This window comes from Poromitra crassiceps, assembly GCF_964638095.1.
Source record: "Poromitra crassiceps genome assembly, chromosome: 17".
NCBI classification, from domain to species: domain Eukaryota; kingdom Metazoa; phylum Chordata; class Actinopteri; order Beryciformes; family Melamphaidae; genus Poromitra; species Poromitra crassiceps.
Genome location: NC_139635.1, coordinates 7,131,039 through 7,156,173, shown reverse-complemented (window position 1 = coordinate 7,156,173; position 25,135 = coordinate 7,131,039). Strand labels below are relative to the sequence as shown.

Here is a 25,135-nt window from a genome sequence, read left to right as displayed (position 1 = left end):
CTCTGTAGGTTACTGTAGGTTCACAGGGTGGGCGGAGCTAACACAATAGGCTCACTCTGTAGGTTACTGTAGGTTCACAGGGTGGGCGGAGCTAACACAATAGGCTCACTCTGTAGGTTACTGTAGGTTCACAGGGTGGGCGGAGCTAACACAATAGACTCACTCTGTAGGTTATTGTAGGCATAGACATATATAAGGCTAGATGGCTTAAGGCGGAGTCACCAGCGTCGTTGAAGCGCCGCCATCTTGCTACGGCAGGCTTTCTGGTACGTTCTCTGGTAGCTGTTGGAGGGTGCACAGACAAAAATACTCATAACTTGCTGAAATCTTGACGGATTTACAAACGGTTTGGTTTATTACAAGCATATTCCGTTCCCGAGATATGGCAACAACAAAACAAAAAACACTAAAAACACTATATTTTTGATGGGCTCCAAATTACACCAAAATTATACCGAAGCATCTATGCCATGAGAGGGATTCAGGCACAAAGTTTCATGCAGTTTCATCCATTTCCCTAGGAGTTATGATCATCTGATGTGATAATACTAACCCAACAACAGATGCTCATAGCTCCTAGCAAAATGGATGAAACTGCATGAAACTAGGTGCGTGAATTCATCTCATGATGATGATGCTTCAGTTTAAGTTTGGTGTAATTTGGAGCCAAAAATAATAATAAAATGTTAGCGTTTTTTTAACCCATAGATATATATAAAGCTGTGGTGCCGTAGCAAGATGGCCACCATGCGACGACGTCGCTCTCCATTGACCGGCAGCGCGGGTAAGCCATCTAGCCTTATATATGTCTATGATTGTAGGTTCACAGGGTGGGCGGAGCTAACACAATAGGCTCACTCTGTAGGTTACTATTCACCTTATGTAGCCACGCCCATTTGACCCGGTTCTGTGGCCGTCCTACGACTTCCGGCAAAAAATAATAATAAAATAAAATAAAAAATGGCTGCGCTGCTCCAATATCATCTAACTCTGAATTAACTAATAATTTAGCCAATTGTATGTAACATACCAAATAAAAGCAAATGGCAATGTCTAAGAATGCAACGCCATGTAACTGGCTCGTTAAGTCTCGCATTCCAGGGAATTACGTTAACGTCTCTGGGTCTTTATTGACGTTAATGGCTCGCGCTGCTATCGCGCTGCCTCGGAGGAGAGAAAACTATCCGAAGCTTTCTTTGTTGGAGTCCAGGTATGTTTTACAAGAAAGTGCTCGTCATTGTCGACGATAACGTTATCTGACCTGGCTAACAGTGGATACTCGCTTGCTTGCTGTGTACCGGCTCAAAGTAGTAGGCTACGTTATTTATTTTACCCCTTCACTGTCCGCTCCAAAAACAACTCTTTTATTTTGCGCCGTGACCGCCGGAAGTGTTAGACGGACCCGGAAGAATTTGGCCCACTGTAAGGTCTGAACATAAGGTGAATAGGTTCCTGACAACTAGTAGTTGTCGTAGGATAACAAGCTACTTTCTTCCGGTCTCTGTTAGCATTACGGGTGGTTACTATGGCTGAACAAAGTGACTAAGGGCGGGTTCACACCAGCCTTGTTTAGTCCGGTCTATCGGACCTTTCCCCTTTAGTACGGTCCATAGGGTCGGTGTGAACGCTCCTACTCGAACTCTGGTGCGGACTAAAAACCGCGCTCTGGTTCGCCTGTGAGAGGTGGTCTCGGTCCGCTCTCGAGCGAACTCTGGAGCGGCCCATTTCTGGTGTGAACCCCACCCGGACTAGTCGGAGGAAGCACGTGGTTTTTTGTGTTGATTTTTTTGGTTATTTCCTGTTTTGGAAGCTCCCGCTGAAGAAGAAGCTGCTTGCTAGCTGTAACAGTTAGCTAGCTTATCTCGTCTCGTTACCAGCGACATCACAAACAGACACAAATGACTAGTGGCAGGGTTTGTTTACTTTTGCCCCGACAAATTGTATGGCCAATCCACTTTATTTTTGGCGGCCATGATGCACCATGATGCTTCCTTCTGCTGTCCTCTTCCCCCGTTACGTCTAGCTTGACACAACCATAGACTGTAAAAAGGGACACAACACAGCGCGTCTATGTACCCGTCTGTAAACGTTGCAGCTGAGCTGATAAATGCCGACTTGTTCAACGAGCAACAGGTTAGCGGATGTGATAGAAAACATTATTAGGCTACATTCCCAAAACTAGTGTTATTTTGTAACGAGCAAACTTTTAACGTTGGAGTTCAACAAGGAAATGCGATGCGAGGAGGCACCGGGAGGCACGCGCTGCAGTGCAGATTACCCCGCTAGCCAGGCGCTTCTCGCTCATACAGTGCAGAGTATCCAGGCAGCGTCAAGCCAACAAGCGTAAACACACAGCTGCTCACGTTCTAATCCAGATATTGCTCCCAGAATTATTTTACAGCGGAGCCTCACAAAAATAATGTGGATAATAGAACGAGATTTCTGCCCACGTGACTTTGGTTCGTGTGGGCAGGACTAGTGGATTTTGGTCTTGTGAACGCAAACCGAACCAGCTGAAAAACGAAACAATGTATCATCCTCTTCTCTGGCCCGAACCAAGGACCCGGACTTTCTGGTGTGAACCCGACCTAACATCGCATATCCAACACTGTTTGGATCTCATTTGCAATTACCGCTCATCGCCATAGGTGTCACCAAAGAGAAAGAAACTGAAATTTTAGAGATGATCACTTTAAGGTAATACAAAAAAATAAATAAAAAAAATAGTTGGGGTTCTTGGAAGTTGTGAATTGATTCAGAATCATGGAAGATAAGAATCGGGATTCTTACATGAATTGATTATTTTGGGAAACCCTTAGTTAAATGATCACCTCCGGTCCTCCGAAACGCCGAGGCTGCTCTGCCTGACTGTCTCTCCAGCCATTTCCTCATCAAACTCCTCTGGCCTTCACTTTTCTTTGGAAACTACTGCACACACCATATAGCAGCTGTTCTGCCTCCATCAGTGGTGTCGTGGTCCCTATAGCAGCTGTTCTGCCTCCATCAGTGGTGTTGTGGTCCCTAAAGCAGCTGTTCTGCCTCCATCAGTGGTGTTGTGGTCCCTAAAGCAGCTGTTCTGCCTCTATCAGTGGTGGCGTGGTCCCTAAAGCAGCTGTTCTGCCTCTATCAGTGGTGGCGTGGTCCCTAAAGCAGCTGTTCTGCCTCTATCAGTGGTGTAGTGGTCCCTGGAGAAGTGGGACTACTCTTAAACCCCCCCCCCCCCCCACCCACCCACACTCCCCGTGTTTGAATTATACTACGCCAGCGGTTCTCAAACTTTTTTCTCTTCAGTACTAGCTTTCCCTGATTTCTGAATCTAAATGCCCCCATTACCCGACTACAACATTTCGCTTAGAAATCTACAAGAGAAAACTATTATGATGCAATGAATTGATAAACCACATTTTGAAGAATATAACATTACAAAATAAGAAATGAAGTGAAAGAGTTGCAATTAGTGCCTCCTGAGCACATATATTTTACAGTTTAATTTATTTTCATTTCTTTCAAATACCCCCTGTAGTACCTCCACGTACCCCTAGGGGTACACGTACTCCAGTTTGAGAATGGCTGCTGTAGGCCATACATGTAACAATAGAAACTATTAGGCTACCATAACCTGCAGGACATTACTTCATTAGTTAAAGGATGGCTTTACTGATTATCAACCCACTTTGTATCGTTAATAATCCCGTTAATATAATAAGCACATGAGCAGTGTTTACCTTCTTTCTCTGTTTTCCTCATGGAGATCTCCCATTTCCTCCTCTGGCAAAAAACTCTGTTGTGACGCGTTTTACGTCACAATGTGTCACAACGGAACGGCGGAAGTTCTGCTCGAGACGCGGAATCTGCTCCGAGGGCAGCTGTTATTGCTTATTTTTATTTTTTAACACATTGACTGCCAGCCGTTTTTTTCTTGCTGTAGGTAGCTTCTGCCAAGCCGTTTTTTGAGGATTGTGGCTCATTTTACAAGAGCCGAGGATTATTTTCTGCTTGGAGTTTGTGAACATACAATATCTCAAAAGTACTAATAGAATGTGTACTTTCTCTGTCTAAAAGAGTTAGTTTGTAGAGTTAGTAGTTATGTAAGCATTAGCAGTTGAATACAGCATGGTTTTAGCGTCAGAAAAAATATTCAGAGATAAACGGCTTTTTGTGAAATTCGATAGAACTGTCACTTTAACCATTCATTTTTGGCTCTCTCTCTCTCTCTCTCTCCCTCCCCCTCTCGCTCTCTCTCTCTCTCTCTCTCTCTCCCTTCCCCTCGCTCTCCCTCCCTCTCTCTCTCTCTCTCTCTCTCTCCCTCCCTCTCGCTCTCCCTCCCTCTCTCTCTCTCTCCCTCCCTCTCGGGAGGGAGACGCACTAGGTTTAATCCTAGTGAGAGGGGGAGAGGGAGAGAGAGAGAGAGAGAGAGAGAGGGAGGGAGGGAGAGAGAGAGAGCGAGAGAGAGAGAGAGAGAGAGAGAGAGGGAGAGAGCGAGAGGCAGAGTTGCTTCAACTCCTCCCTCTTCTTGGCTGCAGCGGCCGTCACAGTCTCAGTGCTTTTGCTGCTGTCCTGTGCCTGTCTGCACGGCTGCTGTTTGAGGAAGTCGGCATGGACTCGCTCGCTTCTTGGGAGTTTTGGTTGAGAGAAGCTTTTGCGATTCTGGTCATATTATGCTGCGTGTTTCAAAGTGTGTCCCACCCGCAATCCACTATGCAAATCTGCAATCCCGCACCGCCAGCAATCAGCGCGAAAATGAAAGCGCCTTCGCCAATCCACCTTCATGAGAATGGCTTCAGTCACACTGCTTTTTGCTTCCCTTCCTCCTTCCTTGTCGCCACTTAGTGGGTCGGTGGAATGGGTTGTACACGTTGTACACGTCCAATACCTATATAAGAGATGTAAAAGGCTTAGATGCACAACCTACCGTCAAAAAAAAAAAATCGACGAGTACACTCGTCGCTGGCAGTTAACAGCTGGATTGTGTTTGACGAGTACACTCGTCGCTGGCAATCAAGGTGTTATGTATGCCTACATCCACCATTGAGAGCCTTAACGAGCCTTAATGACTTGCAGCTGGCGGGGGCGGAGTTTCTGCAGGCAGAGAAAGGCAGAATTTTTCTCCGTGAGGTAAACAGAGAGAGAAGGTAAACACTGATGCTTATATTACCGAGATTAGAATGATATACAAAGTGGGTTGATAATCGGTAAAGACATCCTTTAATGACACAAACATTTCAAGCAGACTAAGTTCATCGGAACCTAAAGCTGCTAAAATAATGGAAGCATTCAAGTAATTGAGGGATGCATTTATATTGAAAGCAGGCTCTTGTGACACTGCTGACAAATGTATCCCCCCCCTCAATGTGTCTGTTTGTACCATGACATAGGCTAGTTTATTTTTTTTAATTGACAGGATTTTTGAATTTGCTCCTTGGTCATGAATTCTGCCCATCAGCTCGATCTGCTCTGTGCTGCTTGACGCAACTTGAAGCGGGAAAATTCAATTAGGATTTTAAAACTCCTGTAATCTGAGCCCAGCTTAATTGCTTTACTGATTGACTGGCTGATTGACTGACTGGCTGATTGACTGGCTGATTGACTGGCTGGCTGACTGACTGGCTGACTGACTGAGTGATTGACTGGCTGATTGACTGGCTGCCTGACTGACTGATTGACTGACTGATTGACTGGCTGACTGGTTGATTGACTGACTGGCTGATTTACTGGCTGATTGACTGGCTGACTGACTGGCTGACTAAGTGATTGACTAGCTGATTTACTGGCTGGCTGACTGGCTGATTGATTGACTGGCTGATTTACTGGCTGGCTGACTGGCTGACTGGCTGATTGATTGACTGGCTGATTTACTGGCTGACTGGTTGATTGACTGGCTGACTGACTGGCTGACAGGGGGCAAACTGACAAACTAATATAAAACCATGGCGATTGCCATCTTCCTGAAGCACACGGCACCACAGGGCTGTGATGCTGAGTGTTCGCACTGGGCCATGTGAAGCAGCAGCACCACAGGGCTGTGATGCTGAGTGTTTGCACTGGGCCATGTGAAGCAGGGCTGTGATGCTGAGTGTTCACACTGGGCCATGTGAAGCAGCATTTCATTCAGCTGACTTTCATTGAGGATGACTTCCTGTGGTTCATGACAGTTACGCCCAAGAACAACTGTCCCCACGCCACAAACCACAGAGCTTTCCCCTTTAATATCAAACACACTGATATTAACTGGAACATCCTGAGACACTACTTGCTGTTGGTTGGCATGTCATGTTGGCAATCAAACACTCTAAAGTAGTTGTTGTAGTAGTACTAAACGGTTTTATGTGGTTAAGAGTAATAATGTAAAGATGTTCTTCTGGTGCACTCACTTGAAGTTGCTCTGGATAACAGCTAAAGTTAGAAGTCTAAAATGTAAATGTAAAAAAATAGAAAATCTGCCAGCAATGAGAATGAGTTAATATGATGAAATAAAATAGCGGTGCCATCACTGTCACCTTGCCCCCCTATTTTATACTGAAAAATGTAGAGCTGCAACGATCAGTCAGATTAGTCTATTTATTGATTTTATAATCGATTATAAAAATCTCTGGTTGCAGCTTCTTAAAGGTGAATATTTCCTGGTGTCTTTAGTCTTCTATGACAGTAAACTGATTATCTTATCTATCTTGGACTGTTGTACAGGACAAAAGAAGACACATTTGAGGATGTGATCTCCCTAGAAAAATTTAATAATTGAATCATCTCATCAAGTTTATCCACTGCAATTTCATAACATGTGTATTTACATATGGGTCTGTTTTGTTCAATTTACCAGCAAATGTGGGCCCCAAATGTGCCCTAAATTTGTATCATCTCCTTTAGATCATCAACATCACCGTCACCGTGTGCTGCTTTTATCAATTGACGGTGATTATGTAAAGCACTTTGTAAACTCTGCTTTTAGAAAAGTGCGACACAAATAAAGTGTATTATGCCTATTATTATTATTATTATTATTATTATTATTATTATTATTATTATTATTATTATTATTAATATTATTATTATTATTATTATCTTTTTTCTCTCTCTCCCATTTTCTCCCCAATTGTACTTGTACAGAGGAGGCGCTAATGCAAGGGGCTTCTTCCCAACAACACTATATAACACACAATCCTTTCTGTGTCACCCGCTGCTGGTTCATTGAATGTGTTATAGCGGAGACCCAGTGGAGGTCAACAAGACTCACCCTCCAGCTCACAGCCCAGCAGCTCCAGCCGGAGGCCCAGGCCCTCATTGGTGGCCCTCTCTGGGTGGATCCTGATGAAGCGGGTCAGCACAGGGACAGGGCCCACGGGCCTCAGCTCCGGCGTGTCGTGGTTCTGGTTCCCTAAGAAGACCTGAGGGTGAAGACAAAGACGGGCAGGTCAGCGTTCACTGTGTTTGTCTTGGAGGTTAAATAGGCTCCAGGCAAATACAACTGTTGCTGTTGGCTTGTCCAGAAATGATGGTGGTGTCCAGGACTTTCCAGGTGGTTCTATGACTTTACAACCCTGGATCATAACCCACCGCCATGCACATTTTCACCCCAATCCCATCTGGGATGTGGGCGTGCATAAAAGATACACAGACAGACGGCAACTTTATTATCTAGATGTGAGGAAGAGATGTAATGAGAGCCGCTAAAGTCGCAAAACGCAATGACTGATCCGACCCGGGGCAAACGCTGGCTGCAGAGAATCCTTTGTGTTCGTTTTTTACTGCCCAGCGTACCAGATGGGTGGAGTTTACAGAGCGCCTGCAAATGTCATCAAGGTACATCTAAGACTTTTCAAACCCTTTGGAATGCCAGTTTAAATGAAATATAAGATCACCTTTTGCCAATGAAATGAACATAAAACAAAAACAAAAAAAGCCCTATCAGAGTGCCTGCAGACTCTAAAACTGAATTGAAAAGTTAATGCTGTATTGTAACAGCATCCAATGACTTTTGAGGCCTTGAATTTAGATCATCAAATTCAAGACATGTTTAGACTTTTTTTTACTTCATCGGAAACAATTCAGATAGTGTCAGGTTCAGGAAAGCAATCAAAAACAGACAAATAGACAAAATTGACTTCCAAATACTTCCCTTTTGAGGCGGAACAGAAGGAGGCCAGGCCAAGTTGGGAGAATCGCTGTAAGACGCCGAAGGCCAGAAATTATAGCCTAATTATTCGTTAATTCCTAGCCGAAGTAAGCCAAGTTACAGATCGATCTCAACCACTGGAGATCAGATCTTCCTTTTGGGGGTATTCTCTATCCTAGCTCATACAGAAGCCCTCCTCTCGCCTCAAGAGGAGCGCCATCTTACAATAGAGTCATACGCCAAAGTACTTGCCATGCATGCCATTTGCTAAATAAAGTATCTTGTTAAACCTTACCGACCGGTCTCTCATGATTGAAATACTTCCCTGCGATGAAACTGTCTTACACTTACTGCATTGTCCTTTGAGGCAAAGCCCATCCGTCTGGCGCCGACAAGGATAAGACATAACATGTATTTGCACTTGACCGTTTGATCTTTAGGTCTGCTTCTAATGAAACACCGGCCTGTTTGATAAGACATTGAAACAAAAGCCGGGGAGAAGAAGGCAAAGAAGGAAAAGCAGGAAATCAGAGCCAGAGAGTCTCCATCCTTTCATATTTGGGACATGGAAGCAGCACAGATGAGAATGGTTACTCTCACACTGGGAGCCAATAGCAGGACAGCAAGCAAACACAGCAGACAGCAGACACAGTCCTGCCAGGCTGAGCCAGCGGTGAGGTTTCCCTCGCTGCTGGCTCCTTCAAAGGCTCCAGTGTGTCATTGTGTGGAGCCTGGACACACCAAAGAACTGGAGAAACTAGGCTGACTGCTGCGTCGCCTCACATCTCCTGTGTCGGGGACACGTTCCGCGCCTGCATGAGACCTATGGGACTGTGGATATACAAACCAGATACATGAAACAAATCAATGTTTGCCTACGGTTTTCACACCACTCTCGCTCACCACTTAAACGGTTTCGTAAATATACATGTCGCTACTTCTAATATGTCTATAATATATAATATGTCAGGTCTTGCCTGGTCTGTTGCTTGTGGAAGAAGAAAGGAAGTGGGTGATATCGTATAGTGACAGGCTCAAAGGGCTTCCCTGAAGGTCGTGTCGTCATCAAAATATTCGTGTATCGGATTCAGGATCAGATGAGATCAAGTTGAAAAATGAGAAGAACATTTTGGCCGACCAGAGCCAACGGTGCGCGACACACCGCAATGACTAGAGCCACAGACGCTCACCGACGGCCCAGACATGATAAGCCGACTGCCCGATAATCGCTAAAAAAGATGTACTGTGTGTGTGTGTGTGTGCGTGCGTGCGCGCGTGTGTGCGTGTGTGCGCGTGTGTGTGTGTGTGTGTGTGTGTGTGTGTGTGTGTGTGCGTGTGTGTGCGTGTGTGCGCGTGTGTGCGTGTGTGTGCGTGTGTGCGCGTGTGTGCGTGTGAGTGTGTGTGTGTGTGTCTGTGCGTGCGTGAAGCCTGGGAGCCTTCCTGTCTTGTCTTTTTGAAGCAGGATTCTGAACAGAAACAGGAAACAGGCCAAAGAGAAGGGACAGAGGACCCAATCAGCAGGAGGCTGTGGGCTCAGGACCCAATCAGCAGGAGGCTGCGGGCTCGCCTCATCGCCCGCTCTGCCATCTGGAACACATAGAGGAGGATGTGGCACCAACGGGCTCGCTCCAGGAGAAAGGAAGCAGGGTTTTTTAAGAAGAAGAAGAAGAAGAAGAAGAAGTGACATGAAATGAAGTGGGAACCAAGAGCAAAGGGGTTCTAATGTTTCCACAGAGCCAAGAGGAGGATCACTGTTTCTGCACTGCTCCTCCCCAGAGATCACCTGTCAATCAAACAGTGTGGGCGGGATTGTGACGTCTTTTTCCTTGGATTTTCGGTTGATGCAGTTTGAGTTTCTCTTTTCTTTGTCTGTTCATATAGTTTTCCTATTCTTCCTTATATTAATACACTTATAATAAAGTGGACGTTGTGTGTGTGTCCCCCAGGTCGGAGTGGGCTGAACATTTGCATGGCTGTGCGTTATGATCTGGAGAAGGGCATGGGCAGGTTGTACAGGCCTGGAACCCTCCTGGAAAGTCCTGGAACCCTCCTGGAAAGTCCTGCAACCACCTGGAAAGTCTTGGAACCACCTGGAAAGTCCTGGAACCACCTGGAAAATTCTGGAAACCTCCTGGAAACCATCTCACACCCACACCCCAGATCAGATTGGGCTGAAAATGTGCATGGCGGTGTGTTATGATCCGGGGAAGGGCATGGCCAGGTTCATTTCTGGCCAAAAGCAAAAGGCACATTAGTATTGTTTTGTGCTTATTAAACCCAGGCAACAGCGGGTACATCGCTAGTTCCAAAGAAGCTGCTGTTGCTGAGCTGAACACACCAGTGCTACCTGCCACTCACACAGTGTATACCGGTAGTTATGTGATGTTTACTGTATGAACAGTTAAAGCAGCTATGAGGAACTTTTAACTGGTTATGAAACAGTCTGAATGTAAGAGAATGTAATAGTGATGCCTCATCCATAATTTTAACTCACTCAATTTGACATATTCTGGTGTTGGAATTGTCAGTTGCGTATCTCTATATAACTCTCAATTTGCTATGCTTTGTTGAAACTTATTTCTTCCGTTTCTACTCTTTCTTTGCTCATGTTACTATTTGCTGAAAACGACCCAGTTTCTCCACAACAATCATCAAAGTTTCATCTTTCCTTATCTTCTCTTGGTAAAAGGATAATTCAGGGGCAAAAAGCATCCAACAGCGTAGTCATGTTCCACAGATATGAATAGAAGCCTGTCATTTTGCTGCTAAGCACTTACAGCAGCGGTGTTGTGGCTGCTTCGGCGGCAGTTTGATAGCTTCCAGGAATTACAGTAAGAGGAGGTTTACTTTCATGTCAACAGCCTTTTATCTGGCTAGCCCATAATTCACTTTTCATTGATCTGGACTGGCCTGCATCGCCATGCTGACTGAGAGAGAGAGAAAGAGGGGAGAGAGAGAGAGAGAGAGAGAGAGAGAAAGAGAGAGAAAGAGAGAGAGGGAGAGGGAGAACTGTGAGGTAAAGAAAGAGAAAGAATTTGACAGGAAGCCAAATGTGTTTTTGAAAAAATGGCACCATTTCACGGTCAGAATTGAGCTTGGATCGGTCAAGCTTGGAAGCATGAGACTCCGCATGGGTCCAGAGTAGTTTTGAGAAAGTCTTCCAATCCAATATAAATCAAATAAAACAATATAACCATCAATGAATACGATTTATACTTTATACCCCATAGCATGAAATGACCATAATATATCTGGGGGGTGCAGGGGATATGGCCAGCCAGGTGCTGAGATTCAAACTTTATTTTCCTCTCCATACTCTTTTAGAACAAACACTCACCAAATCGTTGCTGTACCTCCTCTAAATAAAAAAGGTAATGCCATTTGGTCCCTTATCAGTTCTAATTCTCACTGGCCCAGCGCATAAAAGGTCCACATGGCTGATGATGGCTGCATCTCTCATTGGCAAGATTTGACCTCCACGGATCTTCACGTCTTTTGCCATCGCCAAGACCAGGTGTGGAGGAGGTCTGTACAGCGGCATCCTGGTTGTTGCCCTGTCCTTTCATCCGATTTTATCTGAGGGATGTGCTGGGTTCCTTCTCTGGATCTGCACTCTACACTGGAGCACAAGACCTGTGAAGGTTATCCTGGTATCCATCCACCAATTGCTTGCTTGTCTGGCTACGTTCTCATCTGCAGGTTCTCTGTTCTTGTTCATGTTTCATGAGACCTTTGTCTGGCTTGTCTATCCAGGTATTTTGGGCGGTGCCCTTGAGACCATACCCTCAGTTGGCTGGTGTTGAACCCTCCCTCCTTGTCTTGAGACAGGAGGAGGGTTAACTACGGCTGACTGGTGGTACTATTGCAGCCAATCTTGCGTGACTCAGTCACTTCTGGTCACCACTAGGCGGAGGCAGTGAGTAATAATGATGGTTACGTTATTGTAACCCTAGTTACATGATCACTGGTGGAGCCTGGTGGCTGGAGACCTGCCGCTCCAAGGTCGCTGACAGTGACCGGAATGGACCGCGATTCCTCTTCCTTGAACTGAACTGGCAAATAGGCTCCACCAGATAACTGGGGTTACAATACGTAAGCATTGTTACTGCCTAAACAGCTGCTGAGCCATCTGCTGTCGCAACACAAACACAAGCTAGACATCTTCACAGGTCCAAAATGACCTGACCCGATTGGACCCGTCTGTAGACAGTTTTCACCAGCTGCAACCCCACAGCATTTCCTTTTTCTCAGCTTCTTCTTTGGTGTTTAATGGCGGTTGGCATCCATAAATGTTGCATTATCACCACCTACTGAATTGTATCAGCTTCACAGTGCTCACTATTTACAGTGTCCACTTTCTCAGCTGTTCAGGGGGAAACACTGACATACTTCTATTTCTATTTTTTATTGTTGCTATGTAAATGTTTAAATGTAAAGATAGGCCTATGCGTGCAATAACGTACTGATAGTCAGCTTACTCTGTAACATGTAGCTTTTATTAGCCTCTCAGGCTAACTCCGGACCAGACAACAACGCTTCCTACTACCCAGCTTGTGCACGTCTTTCCGACAGGGGTGGTTGTTATGGCAACTATTATCAACAACAACAACACCAACAACAAAAACAACAACTACTACTAACTACTACAACACATAAAGACTGAAATAGGCTAAGTTGTTACTGTGTCGGAGACACGGCCTAACGTTAACATTTAATATGAGCCGAATATCAGCCTGCGCTCAGCTATGTATACAGGAAGTAAACCGGGTATTCAGGTGGGTTTTGACGGTTGTTATTGTTGTCAAGTTAAAATCATCTATTATGAGAAAGCTGAGACCCGGACCTGTAAAGACCCGATAAATGTCAGAGCAGGACCCGGCCCGGACTCACTTCATTTGAATGGACTCGAGACCCGGCCGAGTCGGGGTCTGGTCCTCGGGTATCCGGGGATACATAAGACCTCTAGTGTAGGTTCAGGTGCACATTCTTCTGATAAGTGTGTTTTTAATTAGTTATTTGAGAATAAAAAAGGGGTGACAGCCACTCACCGTGTCCAATTGGACCCGGCATTTCACTGTCAGAGACCCGTGGCAAACACAGAGTGACTTCTCTTGAATGGACCCGAAACCCGGGTACTCAAGTATTTGAGCGTAACCTGAAGACCTCTAACACAAACACAAAGCCTGAGGGCTGACCAACCTTGGGCCTGGTGTTGTTTTCCTCCTTGACCATGGTCCACACATCTCCATCCAGGCTGTGTTCCACCTTAAACCTCTTCATGTAGACATTCCTGTCGCGGTGTTTCCCTCCCTGGATCACCACACCGCTCACCAGCTTGTCCTGGCCCAGGTCCACCTGCAACGGAACATGAGATGGTAGCTTAGGGTTAATGGGCAAACTGACTGAATGACTGACTGACATCTGGATTTACACTGCTGCTATCTGAGAGGTGCACCATGGGTATAAAACTCAAACACACTACTTTCACAATGGAGTGGATGACATCACAACGGAGTGGATGATGTCACACTTGTTTTTCCACAGGAATGAAGACATTACACAAATTGCACTAGAAGTTGGACGAGAATAGGGAGAATTTCTCATTTCTAATGACCATTTAATTAAAAAAGTATATCACATCAAAGATATGACACCCATGTCTAATTTCTAATGAAAAAATGAATCCGATCAAATAATGTAGTATTTTATTGATCCTTGTAGGGAAATGTTGTTGTGTTGTACTTGCAGTGGTGAACATTAAGGATGCTAGGTGGTAGGGATTCACTGTTTCACTCAAGGATACTTCAGTGGGGTGCAGTATGTGCATTTTAGATGCATGAACAAAAAATATATAAAAATCAATCAATCAATCAATCAATCAATCAAACTGTATTACATGTATATCATGATGATATTTTGCCTGTGTCCCCCAGCACGAGCTATAAGCCCACCTGTAGCCACTCGTTCCTGAAGGGCTGCTTGGTCTGCTGCTGGGTCCAGCCCGACCGCCCGGTCAGCAGCCGGGCGTTCTCGGCCACCCAGCCCCGGTCAGCGTGCGACGAGGCGCTGATCTGGGCGTCGGAGATCTGACCCGACACCATCCCCAGCATCCCTGAACATGGGTAGTCTGTAGAGAGAGAGAGAGACAGACAGAGAGAGAGAGAGAGAGAGAGAGACATGGTGAGGAAGGTTCATGCCATCCTTTGCCTCGTGACCTGCTTGGTTTGGCTTGGTTGATGTCAGAGCTCAAGAGTTGTTATTCCCTTCATCAAGCAGGTTGTGTTTTCGGTGCCGTTTGTCTGAATCCATGAACTTTTGGAGTGGATCTGATCCACCTCATGAAATTTACATATCATAGCAGACTGGACTATTGGCCTTGGTCGAGGTCTGTGGTCCTAAAGTGTCCTTCTTCTTCTTCTTATTATTATTATTAAAAGCACCAGGGACTAATTTATACTTCATTCAATTAGATTGCTTCATTTGCACATGAAATGGGACTGTAAATTCATGTAAATTCACTGCCTATTTAACGCCTATTTAACTCAGTCTGTTGTAAATCTCATGTCAATTCAACGTAACTTCATATTTATTATCCACGGAACACTCCTCCACTCATGTACATATTGTATATATATTTACTCAATTTGATTGCACTTGCAACTTTGTGATTGTGTTTATCTAGCTTTCCTACTGATTGGTGAATGATTTATTCATTGCCATTATTGCACACAGTGTAATTAGGAATTTTCTTCTTTGCAAGTCCCTCTGAGACGCGCACATCACATGGTACATATTTCACTCGTGAAGTCAGAGGTCGGGGGTTCAGTGTCTTGCTCAGGGGCGTTTTGACAGTAATGGATACATTTGGTGGTGTGAAATGTGTGACCTCACAGTTACAGAACGGTCTCACAGTAATAAAAACACCAGGAAACTAAAGACTAAATCCATGATGAATGCAGCGCGGTGCACGAGTATTGAGCTGCGCTTCATCAAGAAAACTAAATGAGATGCATTAATACTTGGAATGAGATAATCTGCTCAGTGTGTGAGCCAAGTTAAATCCATTATCCAGAACAAGCTAAATCTAATATCCGGCCCTGAAACAATCAAACCCTCAGTGCCATGTTTGTATATCAAAGCCCTACATTTACCAAATGCTTCCAGAGTTATGTCTGCCGCTTATCGGCAGTTCCTGTGCATGTAAATTCCAATGGATGTGAGATCCATTGTGATGTGGTTTTACAACTACTCAATGTTCTTTATGGAAACCCCCTGACCGTGTGTGTGTGTGTGTGTTATGAGTGTGTGTGTGTGTGTGTGTTTGCGCCAAATTGCGCTGTGTGTGTGTGTTGTGTGTTGTGTGTGCATGTGTGTGTGTGTGTGTGTGTGTTGAGTGTGTGTGTGCGTGTGTGCGCTGTGTGTGTGTGTGTGTGTGTGTGTGCCGTGTGTGTGTGTGTGTGCGTGTGTGTGTGCGCGCGCGTGTGTGTGTGTGTGTTGTGAGTGTGTGTGTGTACCTGAGGTTCTGCAGCCGTAGATCTCGAAGCGCATGCAGATGCCTTGCTCCCAGGTCATGGGTCGGATGCGGATGTAGCGAGCCAGCGTCTGCTTGGGCAGGAAGGAGCGGGCCTCGTCTGTCGGGTTGTGGTTCCCCTGGAAGATCTGACGGACACACGATAAGAGACGCATTACTTCAACTTCAAGATGGTTTCTCTCTACAGCCTCTATTACTGCTTCTATCAGTGTTGTAGTATACAGAGCCTGTACGAGCAAGCAACGAAACAAGCAACAAAAATCACTGTAGCCTACACTCGCAACACCCCCTCTCCTCTGCAACACTCTGCAACACCCCCTCTTCTCTGCAACACTCTGCAACACCCCCTCTTCTCTGCAACACTCTGCAACACCCCCTCTCCTCTGCAACACTCTGGAACACCCCCTCTTCTCTGCAACACCCCGTCTTCTCTGCAACACTCTGCAACACCCCCTCTTCTCTGCAACACTCTGCAACACCCCCTCTTCTCTGCAACACTCTGCAACACCCCCTCTCCTCTGCAACACTCTGCAACACCCCCTCTTCTCTGCAACACTCTGCAACACCCCCTCTCCTCTGCAACACTCTGGAACACACCCTCTTCTCTGCAACACCCCGTCTTCTCTGCAACACTCTGCAACACCCCCTCTTCTCTGCAACACTCTGCAACACCCCCTCTTCTCTGCAACACTCTGCAACACCCCCTCTCCTCTGCAACACTCTGCAACACCCCCTCTTCTCTGCAACACTCTGCAACACCCCCTCTCCTCTGCAACACTCTGGAACACACCCTCTTCTCTGCAACACTCTGCAACACCCCCTCTTCTCTGCAACACTCTGCAACACCCCCTCTTCTCTGCAACACTCTGCAACACCCCCTCTTCTCTGCAACACTCTGCAACACCCCCTCTTCTCTGCAACACCCCCTCTTCTCTGCAACACTCTGCAACACCCCCTCTTCTCTGCAACACCCCCTCTTCTCTGCAACACTCTGCAACACCCCCTCTTCTCTGCAACACACCCTCTTCTCTGCAACACTCTGCAACACCCCCTCTTCTCTGCAACACTCTGCAACACCCCCTCTTCTCTGCAACACCCCCTCGTCTCTGTGAAACTCTGCCATCAGGTAGAAGACTCCAGCTGCCAAAGTGCAAATCAAACCGCCTGAAACTATTCCAGCCTCCATGAAGCTGCTGAATTTTAATACACAAATCTTAGTGCAATAGAGCAATGTGCAATAAACACTCAAGCACTTTAGCACTGAGCACTTTAGCACTGAGCACTTTAGCACTGAGCACCTTAGCACTGAGCACTTTAGCACTGAGCTCTTTAGCACTGAGCACTTTACAGTCAGCTGAATTCTGATACCAGGCCTAGATCTCAGTACAATAGAGCAATGTGCAACAAACACACTAGCACTTAGCACTTTAACTCCTACAGTCTCTTGGCTAAGCCGCCATGTCGTCAATATCAAAGGTTATGATTTTTGGTTTTTATGTGACGCAACCCTAACACTGCGTCAAACGCTTCTTATGTTGTGTGATGTTCTACGATGTTTTTTTTTTAATGTGATGCAACTCTGTGCTACTCTGCCTCAAGACAAATTTCCCCTCGGTGACAATCATGTTTAACCTGAACCTACTCGAGTCCTCCTGGACTCACTTTCAGAACTGGTGACTCAACTTGCACTGACTCGGACTTGCTAGTTGACAGACTGTTTAGTTGTTGTTTTTGTACTAGGCCCAAATAATTTGACATAAGATATTGATGCTATATTAACTCATTGAGTGCCAGCCACTTTTGGAGAACGGACGCTCCCAGTGCCAGAGTTTCAGAGCGTTTTCAGTGATTTCTCGAGGCCCACAGAATATTGTGTGATATTACTATGTAAACACCGAACACGCACAAAGAACGATGAGACTCTATTGTATCAGCAGCAAAAAAAGTTTATTGATATCATTTTCCGTTCTTTAGTTATCAGCCGGAGAAGATAGGTCAAAAACAGAAAAAATTGGCGTTTCCATCTCGAAGCTGAGATATTGAGCCTTTTGTGAAATATAGCATTTCAAGCACATGACTGACTCTGAAGGTAATATTTTCTGATGTGACACCTCAAAAATAATTTACTTAAAACAGTGAAAACAAAGGAATTTTGTTTGGCAAAATAATATTTTTTAGCTGCAACCAGCAGCGCTGGCCCCTGCGTGCGCAGACCCTACACCTTCTTGCTGGTCTTGATTTACTACTGGTGGGCATCAGATAGCTTGTTTGCCTGTCTCTGTCAATCGAGCCTGCTGTGTGGGTGTTGTGTGTTGTACGCTGCCCTGCGTGCCCCACCCCCCTCCTCCTCCTCCTTCGTGGGTGTCGCTGCGTTTGCTCTCGCTCTGCTTTTGCTCCGTCTGCACTGAAAAGTGCGCTGCATCCCCCCGCTTTTTCACAGCCTGTCCCGGCTCCCAGCTGAGAATAATGTAACTTTTCAGAAAGAGGCTGGTGTCGGCAACTAAATCATATGGAGGGGCTATTGCAGCGGAGACGGAGGAGCTCAATTGTGGTGTCAGCAGATTGACTGCTGTTCACAGGCACAGCTAACGTTATGCTTCATGCATATCGATGCGATTTCCATTTCCTCATGACTTCTTCTCTCTTTTCTCCTGGCCTTTCTCTAATCTGGAGAGCACTGTCGCCACCTAATGGGTCCCTAAAATAGCTTTTACACATTCAACAGCCACCATACTTTCACAGGAGATGGATCTGGCTTTGATACACGTCCCACCGTCAAAAAACGCAATTGACGACTTTAGTCGTCTTTGGCACTCAACGTTACTAAAGCAATTGACGACTAAAGTCGTCATTGGCACTCAATGAGTTAATACCGTGACATTCAATGACTTGCAAGGGCAGAGGTAACTGGAGTCTCAGACTCGCACTCAAGTAATGGGGACACTTGGACCCTTCTTTGGGGACTCGGACTTGGGCCCAATCCCAATTCTACCCCTTAGCCCTTCCCCTTAGTTTTGTGTGTTCATGTGAGGGGAAGGGGTATCCCAATTCTCCTGTGGATCGAGGGCGAGGGCCAAGGTCTAGGGCTGAATAGCCCTCAAAGCGAAGATTTTCCCGGACCTTACTTGCTACCAAGGGGTAGATGGATTTTTCCCAGAATTCAGTGCAAATACCAGCAAATAACATTTCGACAGTCACATTTGTGTTATATTCCGTGTTGTATTGCTATATATAATGCAACCGGGTGCACTTAAAAGTTTTTTTGAATCGCAATTTGTCATCTGCCGTCGTGCATTCTTATCGTTTATAGCGTGACGGTCCGCATGTGATAGTCCTTCATTTACCATCGATATATTACGTTTTGTGTTGCTAATGCAACCGGGTGCACAAGTTAAAAGACAAGCGATGGACATCACAATGTTTGCAGACGGCATTTTGGATGTTTGTGTTGTCGCTTCTGCTGACGTAGCAGTCAGCTAGCGACAACGTTTGATGACGTAGTGGTAATCGAGTGCTGTCCCATTTCTTAGGGGTTTATCGTCACCCCTAGCCCTTGGCACTCTGTTTTGAGGGGCTAGGGCTAGTAGGGGTGAGGAGTAAGGCTAGGGGTGAGGGGTAAGGGGTAGGGGTACAAATGAGAATTGGGATTGGGCCTTGGACTCAAACACTGCGGACTTGAGACTCGGACACGGAGATACAGTGTAACGACTTGACTACAACAATGGCCTCTATCACTTTGTTAGTCTTACTTCTGCTAATTCTACTGTTATCAAAACTGATAGTAGGCTACTACTAGTTTCTGTACAATATTATACCTTGATGAAAGTGATTCTGATGTCGTACTGCAGAGAACTGGTGGTTGCTGCCGTCAATGGGCTCACTTAATTCAGTCAAAGGTCAGATTAGCCATCAACCACCCTCAGCCTCGGAAAATATTGACTCAGCTATCGACCGGGCTCATCCCTCCCCATCGATTAGAATGCAGCCTCCTTCATTACTCATCAATAATAGATGGTTGCATTTCATTCCTCCTGACTGCGGGAGGCAGTGTTTACACTGTGGATACATCTGTCACACTCACGCAGGTCTGTGACACTGTGGGCTTTGGGTGAAGTCTGCTTCTACGGGTCTTCTCGCATCCGCGTTAACACATCGAGTTAAAACAGCTAGGGCTATTTTTGCTTGCTTTTGGCATTTCTGCATAGGAGCCCCGTAACCTGATACGGTTGGAGAAAACGTTTTTGTCCTATAAATAGTAGCAATTTCATCCTGCAGAGGTTGCGACTTGACGACAGCAGTCTTAACGAATTCTTTCAGATTTGGAATATAATTGAATCTTCTGGTCTGGTGCCACCAGCTGACGGACAGGGCCAGCGCTAGCGGAAGGCTAGTCTTGGTCAAGGGAGCTACACAAGGGCACTGTTTTCCGGCTCTCATAGTGTTTTTCGGTGAGTGTTTTTTGCTTAAAGTGCTAACAGTGTGTTAGCTTATATTATTATGTGCTAAGTTTATGGGTTGTGACATAATCGACTCGTCATTGTCACCTTCTGCTTGGAGCCCTCCTTCACGGTGACCCAGTCCTCTCCGTTGGAGCTCACGTCCACTTTGTAGGAGCGGACAAAGTAGTGCTTCCTGGTCTCTTTGGAGATCGCTCCCTGCGTCCCGATGGCTGAGACGAAGCGTAGAAATCCCAGATCCACCTGGAAACACAATGGAGGTCAATGGAGACATAGGCTAGTCGTCACAGTGGAGGTCAATGGAGACATAGGCTAGTCGTCTAGAGGAAATGGACTAGCTCGGGGCATTTTTGCCTTGGACCCCTAGTTTCCCATCACTTTTCATCAGACTGATTGATTCGGACCAAAATGTTATCAGTTACATAACTACAGAGCGACTTGTATCTTTCTTTCCTGGCTAGTGGATACTTCGAACCGCAAAATCACCCAATGGATGCTGCTCTGTTTGAAGGTCAGAAGGAAGCTGACTGACTGACAACCCTCAAAATGCTAGAGTGACATCAATGATGACATCACTCATTGATGACAAATGATGTGATCAGTGGCCTGCAGCCAGCTGCCTTGCAATATTTTTCCAGGCAGCCAGATGACAGATGACACATGCTGCCTGGCATAATAGCGAATTCGCTCTTGTTTCATATTTTTGATTTCATTTTCAGTTGATCTATGTCTATGACAACTTTCACTGTGTATTTTCGCACTACTTCACACAGCAGGGCATACAGACAGGCTGTCACAGCCAGATGGCAAAGGGTCAACAATGAAGTCCAAGGTGCATGAAATCTGTACGAGAAAGGACTTGAGATCATTTTCACATCTTTTTACCAACATGTCTCATTATGAGCAAATTATCAATGTGTTGAAAACAACATTTAGACATTTATTGTTGGGGCTTGATTCTTGGAGCGTCCACTGGTCTCATACAGTAAGACTGTATTGGAGAGCCATGCATCCAGGAAAGCAAGATGGAATTAGCTCTATATTTAAGACATTTGTGAGGTTTTGGTCAGAATTGACTGGTATGATCATATGAATTGACTGGTATGATCTTATGAAAATAGTGTAAATTCAGGTGTGCTGGATGATGTTTCACTTGAAGCGTATTGGACACAGGAGCCCAGATCTCATTCATTATGCTGTGATGTGGTCCGTGAGTAGACAGAGAATCATCTGAGAGGCACACCGGAGAGATTTGCAGCCCCATTAAACCTCTATCTATCACACAACTAAGAATTTAACTGCAACATTAATCTGATGACCCTCTATCTATCACACAACTAAGAATTTAACTGCAACATTAATCTGATGACCCTCTATCTATCACACAACTAAGAACTTCACTGCAACATTAATCTGATGAGCCTCTATCACACAACTAAGAAATTTACCGCAACATTAATCTGATGACCCTCTATCTATCACACAACTAAGAACTTTACTGCAACATTAATCTGACAGCCCTCTATCACACAACTAAGAACTTTACTGCAACATTAATCTGATGACCATCTATTTATCACACAACTAAGAACTTTACTGCAACATTAATCTGATGACCCTCTATTTATCACACAACTAAAAACTTTACTGCAACATTAATCTAATCTGACAGCCCTCTATCTATCACACAACTAAGAACTTTACTGCAACATTAATCTGACAGCCCTCTATCTATCACACAACTAAGAACTTTACTGCAACATTAATCTGACAGCCCTCTATCTATCACACAACTAAGAACTTTACTGCAACATTAATCTGACAGCCCTCTATCTATCACACAACTAAGAACTTTACTGCAACATTAATCTGACAGCCCTCTATCTATCACACAACTAAGAACTTTACTACAACATTAATCTGACAGCCCTCTATCTATCACACAACTAAGAACTTTACTGCAACATTAATCTGACAGCCCTCTATCTATCACACAACTAAGAACTTTACTGCAACATTAACCTGACAGCCCTCTATCTATCACACAACTAAGAACTTTACTGCAACATTAACCTGACAGCCCTCTATCTATCACACAACTAAGAACTTTACTGCAACATTAACCTGACAGCCCTCTATCTATCACACAACTAAGAACTTTACTGCAACATTAACCTGACAGCCCTCTATCTATCACACAACTAAGAACTTTACTGCAACATTAACCTGACAGCCCTCTATCTATCACACAACTAAGAACTTTACTGCAACATTAATCTGACAGCCCTCTATCTATCACACAACTAAGAACTTTACTGCAACATTATGCAATGTGCAATATAGATCAGTAGGGAAGTGCTGACAAGTGTTCTCAGTAGTGAGGATCCTCTTCAATCATTTTCTCTTCAAATAACACTTCAAGCTTTGTGGGATGAAGTGCTGACGGCTGAAATACTTAAAGAAAAATCCCCTTGAACGGTTTTGCTTAATTCCGTTGTGGCTCCATGTAAAACACAATAGAGTTTTCTGAAGATCATTTTTGGGCATTTTGGCCTTTATGGGACAGAAAAGATGAAAAGATCGGGAGTGAGAGAGGGGATGGCGTGCAGAAAAAGGGCCACGGGTCAGATTCGAACCCGGGCCGGCTGCAAGAAGGACTATGGTGTATATTATACAGTATATACTATATATATATGGTATATGTATATGCACTCGACCAGGTGAGTCCCAGCCGCCCCCCACCCCCTCCTCCCCATACTGTTTTCATATTCATATAACATTTGCTTATGCACAGTAGACAGAATGGGAATGGTAAAAACAGAATTTTCTGAGAATTGAAACCGGACAGACAAACCCCATCTTTATTTGTCACAGACGACACACCACGGCTGCACACACGTGCACGGCGGCCAGTACACTTTTTATTTAATTTTATTTACACAATAAGAAAATACAGGTTTACAACAAAGGTTGCATGACAAGTGCTTGAGGTCATGTAAAAGTCAGTCATCATAATACAGCCAGTACACACACATACATGCAATTGGAGGCACTGTATAATGTGTTCTCCACGTTTGACCCGTCCTGGCAGTGAAGCACCTGCGGACCAACTTCTTCCAACCGCCGCTGGTCAGACCACCATCTTCTGCATGTTCTAGTGTGGGTTCATATTGACGTTATATGGAGGAAACCCCAGAGGAGCACGGGGAGAAAATGCAAACTCCACACAGAAAGGCCCTTTTCACGAGATAGCCCACCTGGGCACCAGGCACCGAAGATATGGGGAGACATCACAGGCGGGAATCGAACCCAGGACCTTCTTGCTGTGAGGCGAGAGTGCGAGGCGAGAACGCTACCACTGCGCCACCGTGCAGTAGGTGTGGACTATATCCATCGGCCTATCATTGGTGCTTTCTTTTACTCACTGCCATTTTACTGTATGTATGCATTCATGTATGTCTATTTCTCATTGAATTAGCTCCAACACAATCCAACCTTAAGATGAGACAGAGATGGTGGCAGGTGGCTGACATGTGGTTAATGTCACCAGTTGATTTCAACTGGTGCGTGTGTGTGTGTGTGTGTGTGTGTGTGTGTGTGTGTGTGTGTGTGTGTGTGTGTGTGTGTGTGTGTGAGAAAGAGAGACAGAGAGATAGAGAGCGAGAATGTTTGTGTGTATGTGTAAATCAGCTCAGGCCAATTTCACGGTTGTCCTCCTGCATCACTAATGAGTAGCCTAGTGTGTGACCCGTGCGTGTGTGTGTGTGTGTGTGTGTGTGTGTGTGTGTCTGTGCGTGTGTGCGTGCATGTGCTTGTGTGTGTGCACGTGTGTGTGTGTGTGTGTGTGCATGTGCGCGCGTGTGTGTGTGTGTGCGTGCGTGCATGTGTGCGTGTGTGTTGGTGCGTGCGTGTGTGCGTGCGTTCGTGTGTGTGTGTGTGTGTGTTGGTGTGTGAGAGTGTGTGTGCACGTGTGTGTGTGGGTGTGTGTGCGTGCGTGCATGTGTGCGTGTGTGTTGGTGCGTGCGTGCGTGCGCGTGCGTGCATGTGCGCGTGTGTGTGCGTGCGTGTGTGTGTGCGTGTATGTATGTGTGTGTGTGTGTGTGTGTGTGTGTGTGTGCGCGCGTGTGCGTGTGTGACCCTCTGGTCATGAGGTCGTGTTAGAATAACCCCAGACTCTACAGCAGAGGCTGTGGGTAAATAATGGTGTAATAATATATAACGGGTCAGAACTAGCAGAAAGCAGCTCTGCTGTAACTGACCGACGTGTTTACTGTGTCGACTGCCACTTCTTTCATTATCTGACCAGATCAATGTGTTGTGAAGAGCTTAAATCCTCCTGAGCCTCTGTCTGAGTCAACAGACTCAACAGCAGCTCTGCTTCAAATACGCAGCGTTTGGCTGCTGCTAACTTCCCACCTTGATTAGAAGGCCAGACCGTCTAAACATGTTTCTTGTGTCTGATCGGATTAGAAAAGCCTGTGGAGTAAACGAACCCACTAACAGAGGCCAAGTGACCAAATCCGTCCCAAAAGTGATGATTTCATCTCGTTTTCAGTTTTATTCGTTTATTTTAACACGCGTGAGAAAGAGCCAGAGGGGTGAGGTACTCGGTGTCACGCTTTCAACTTGTTTCATGGGGAAGAGAGGACGTTCGTCCTTATTTAATTTCAGACTTGTTCAATGCAAACTGTGAAAATAAGTTGAAGCGAGAGAAATGACAGTGACATTATCTCACCTCCAGGGCCGTAGCCAGGGTTCCGAAATAGGGGAGGTCCAGCAAGGGGAGGCGGATTGAGAAAAAAATTGAGTTTTTTTCCCCCCCTTTTTAAGCCATATTTAGAGTAATATATCATTTTAAATCAACATTAGGATTATACTGGTGTGATGTCATTATTCAGTATATTCTCTTTCATGTCACCACCTGCTCAGCTCTCCTGTCAACATAATTGTAACTAACAAACACAAACTGTTTTAGCCAAATTCATATCAAAATGACACCTACAAACACAGGTACACAACCCAAGCCGTACACAACAC

The 25,135-nt window shown here is 45.4% G+C and overlaps 1 protein-coding gene across 1 annotated transcript in view; it reads right to left on the bottom strand.

The window, feature by feature from the left end:
* LOC310791724 (neuropilin-1a-like) overlaps positions 1-25,135 on the bottom strand; it is a gene marked incomplete at both ends in the record, with an annotated part of 135,943 nt that overhangs the window by 26,277 nt on the left and 84,531 nt on the right. Inside the window, 5 exons of the mRNA XM_083653379.1 lie at positions 7,232-7,382; positions 13,310-13,465; positions 14,062-14,237; positions 15,625-15,769; positions 20,186-20,341. Coding sequence (XP_083509505.1) covers positions 7,232-7,382; positions 13,310-13,465; positions 14,062-14,237; positions 15,625-15,769; positions 20,186-20,341 — 784 coding nt within the window. The remainder of the gene's footprint in view (positions 1-7,231; positions 7,383-13,309; positions 13,466-14,061; positions 14,238-15,624; positions 15,770-20,185; positions 20,342-25,135) is intronic.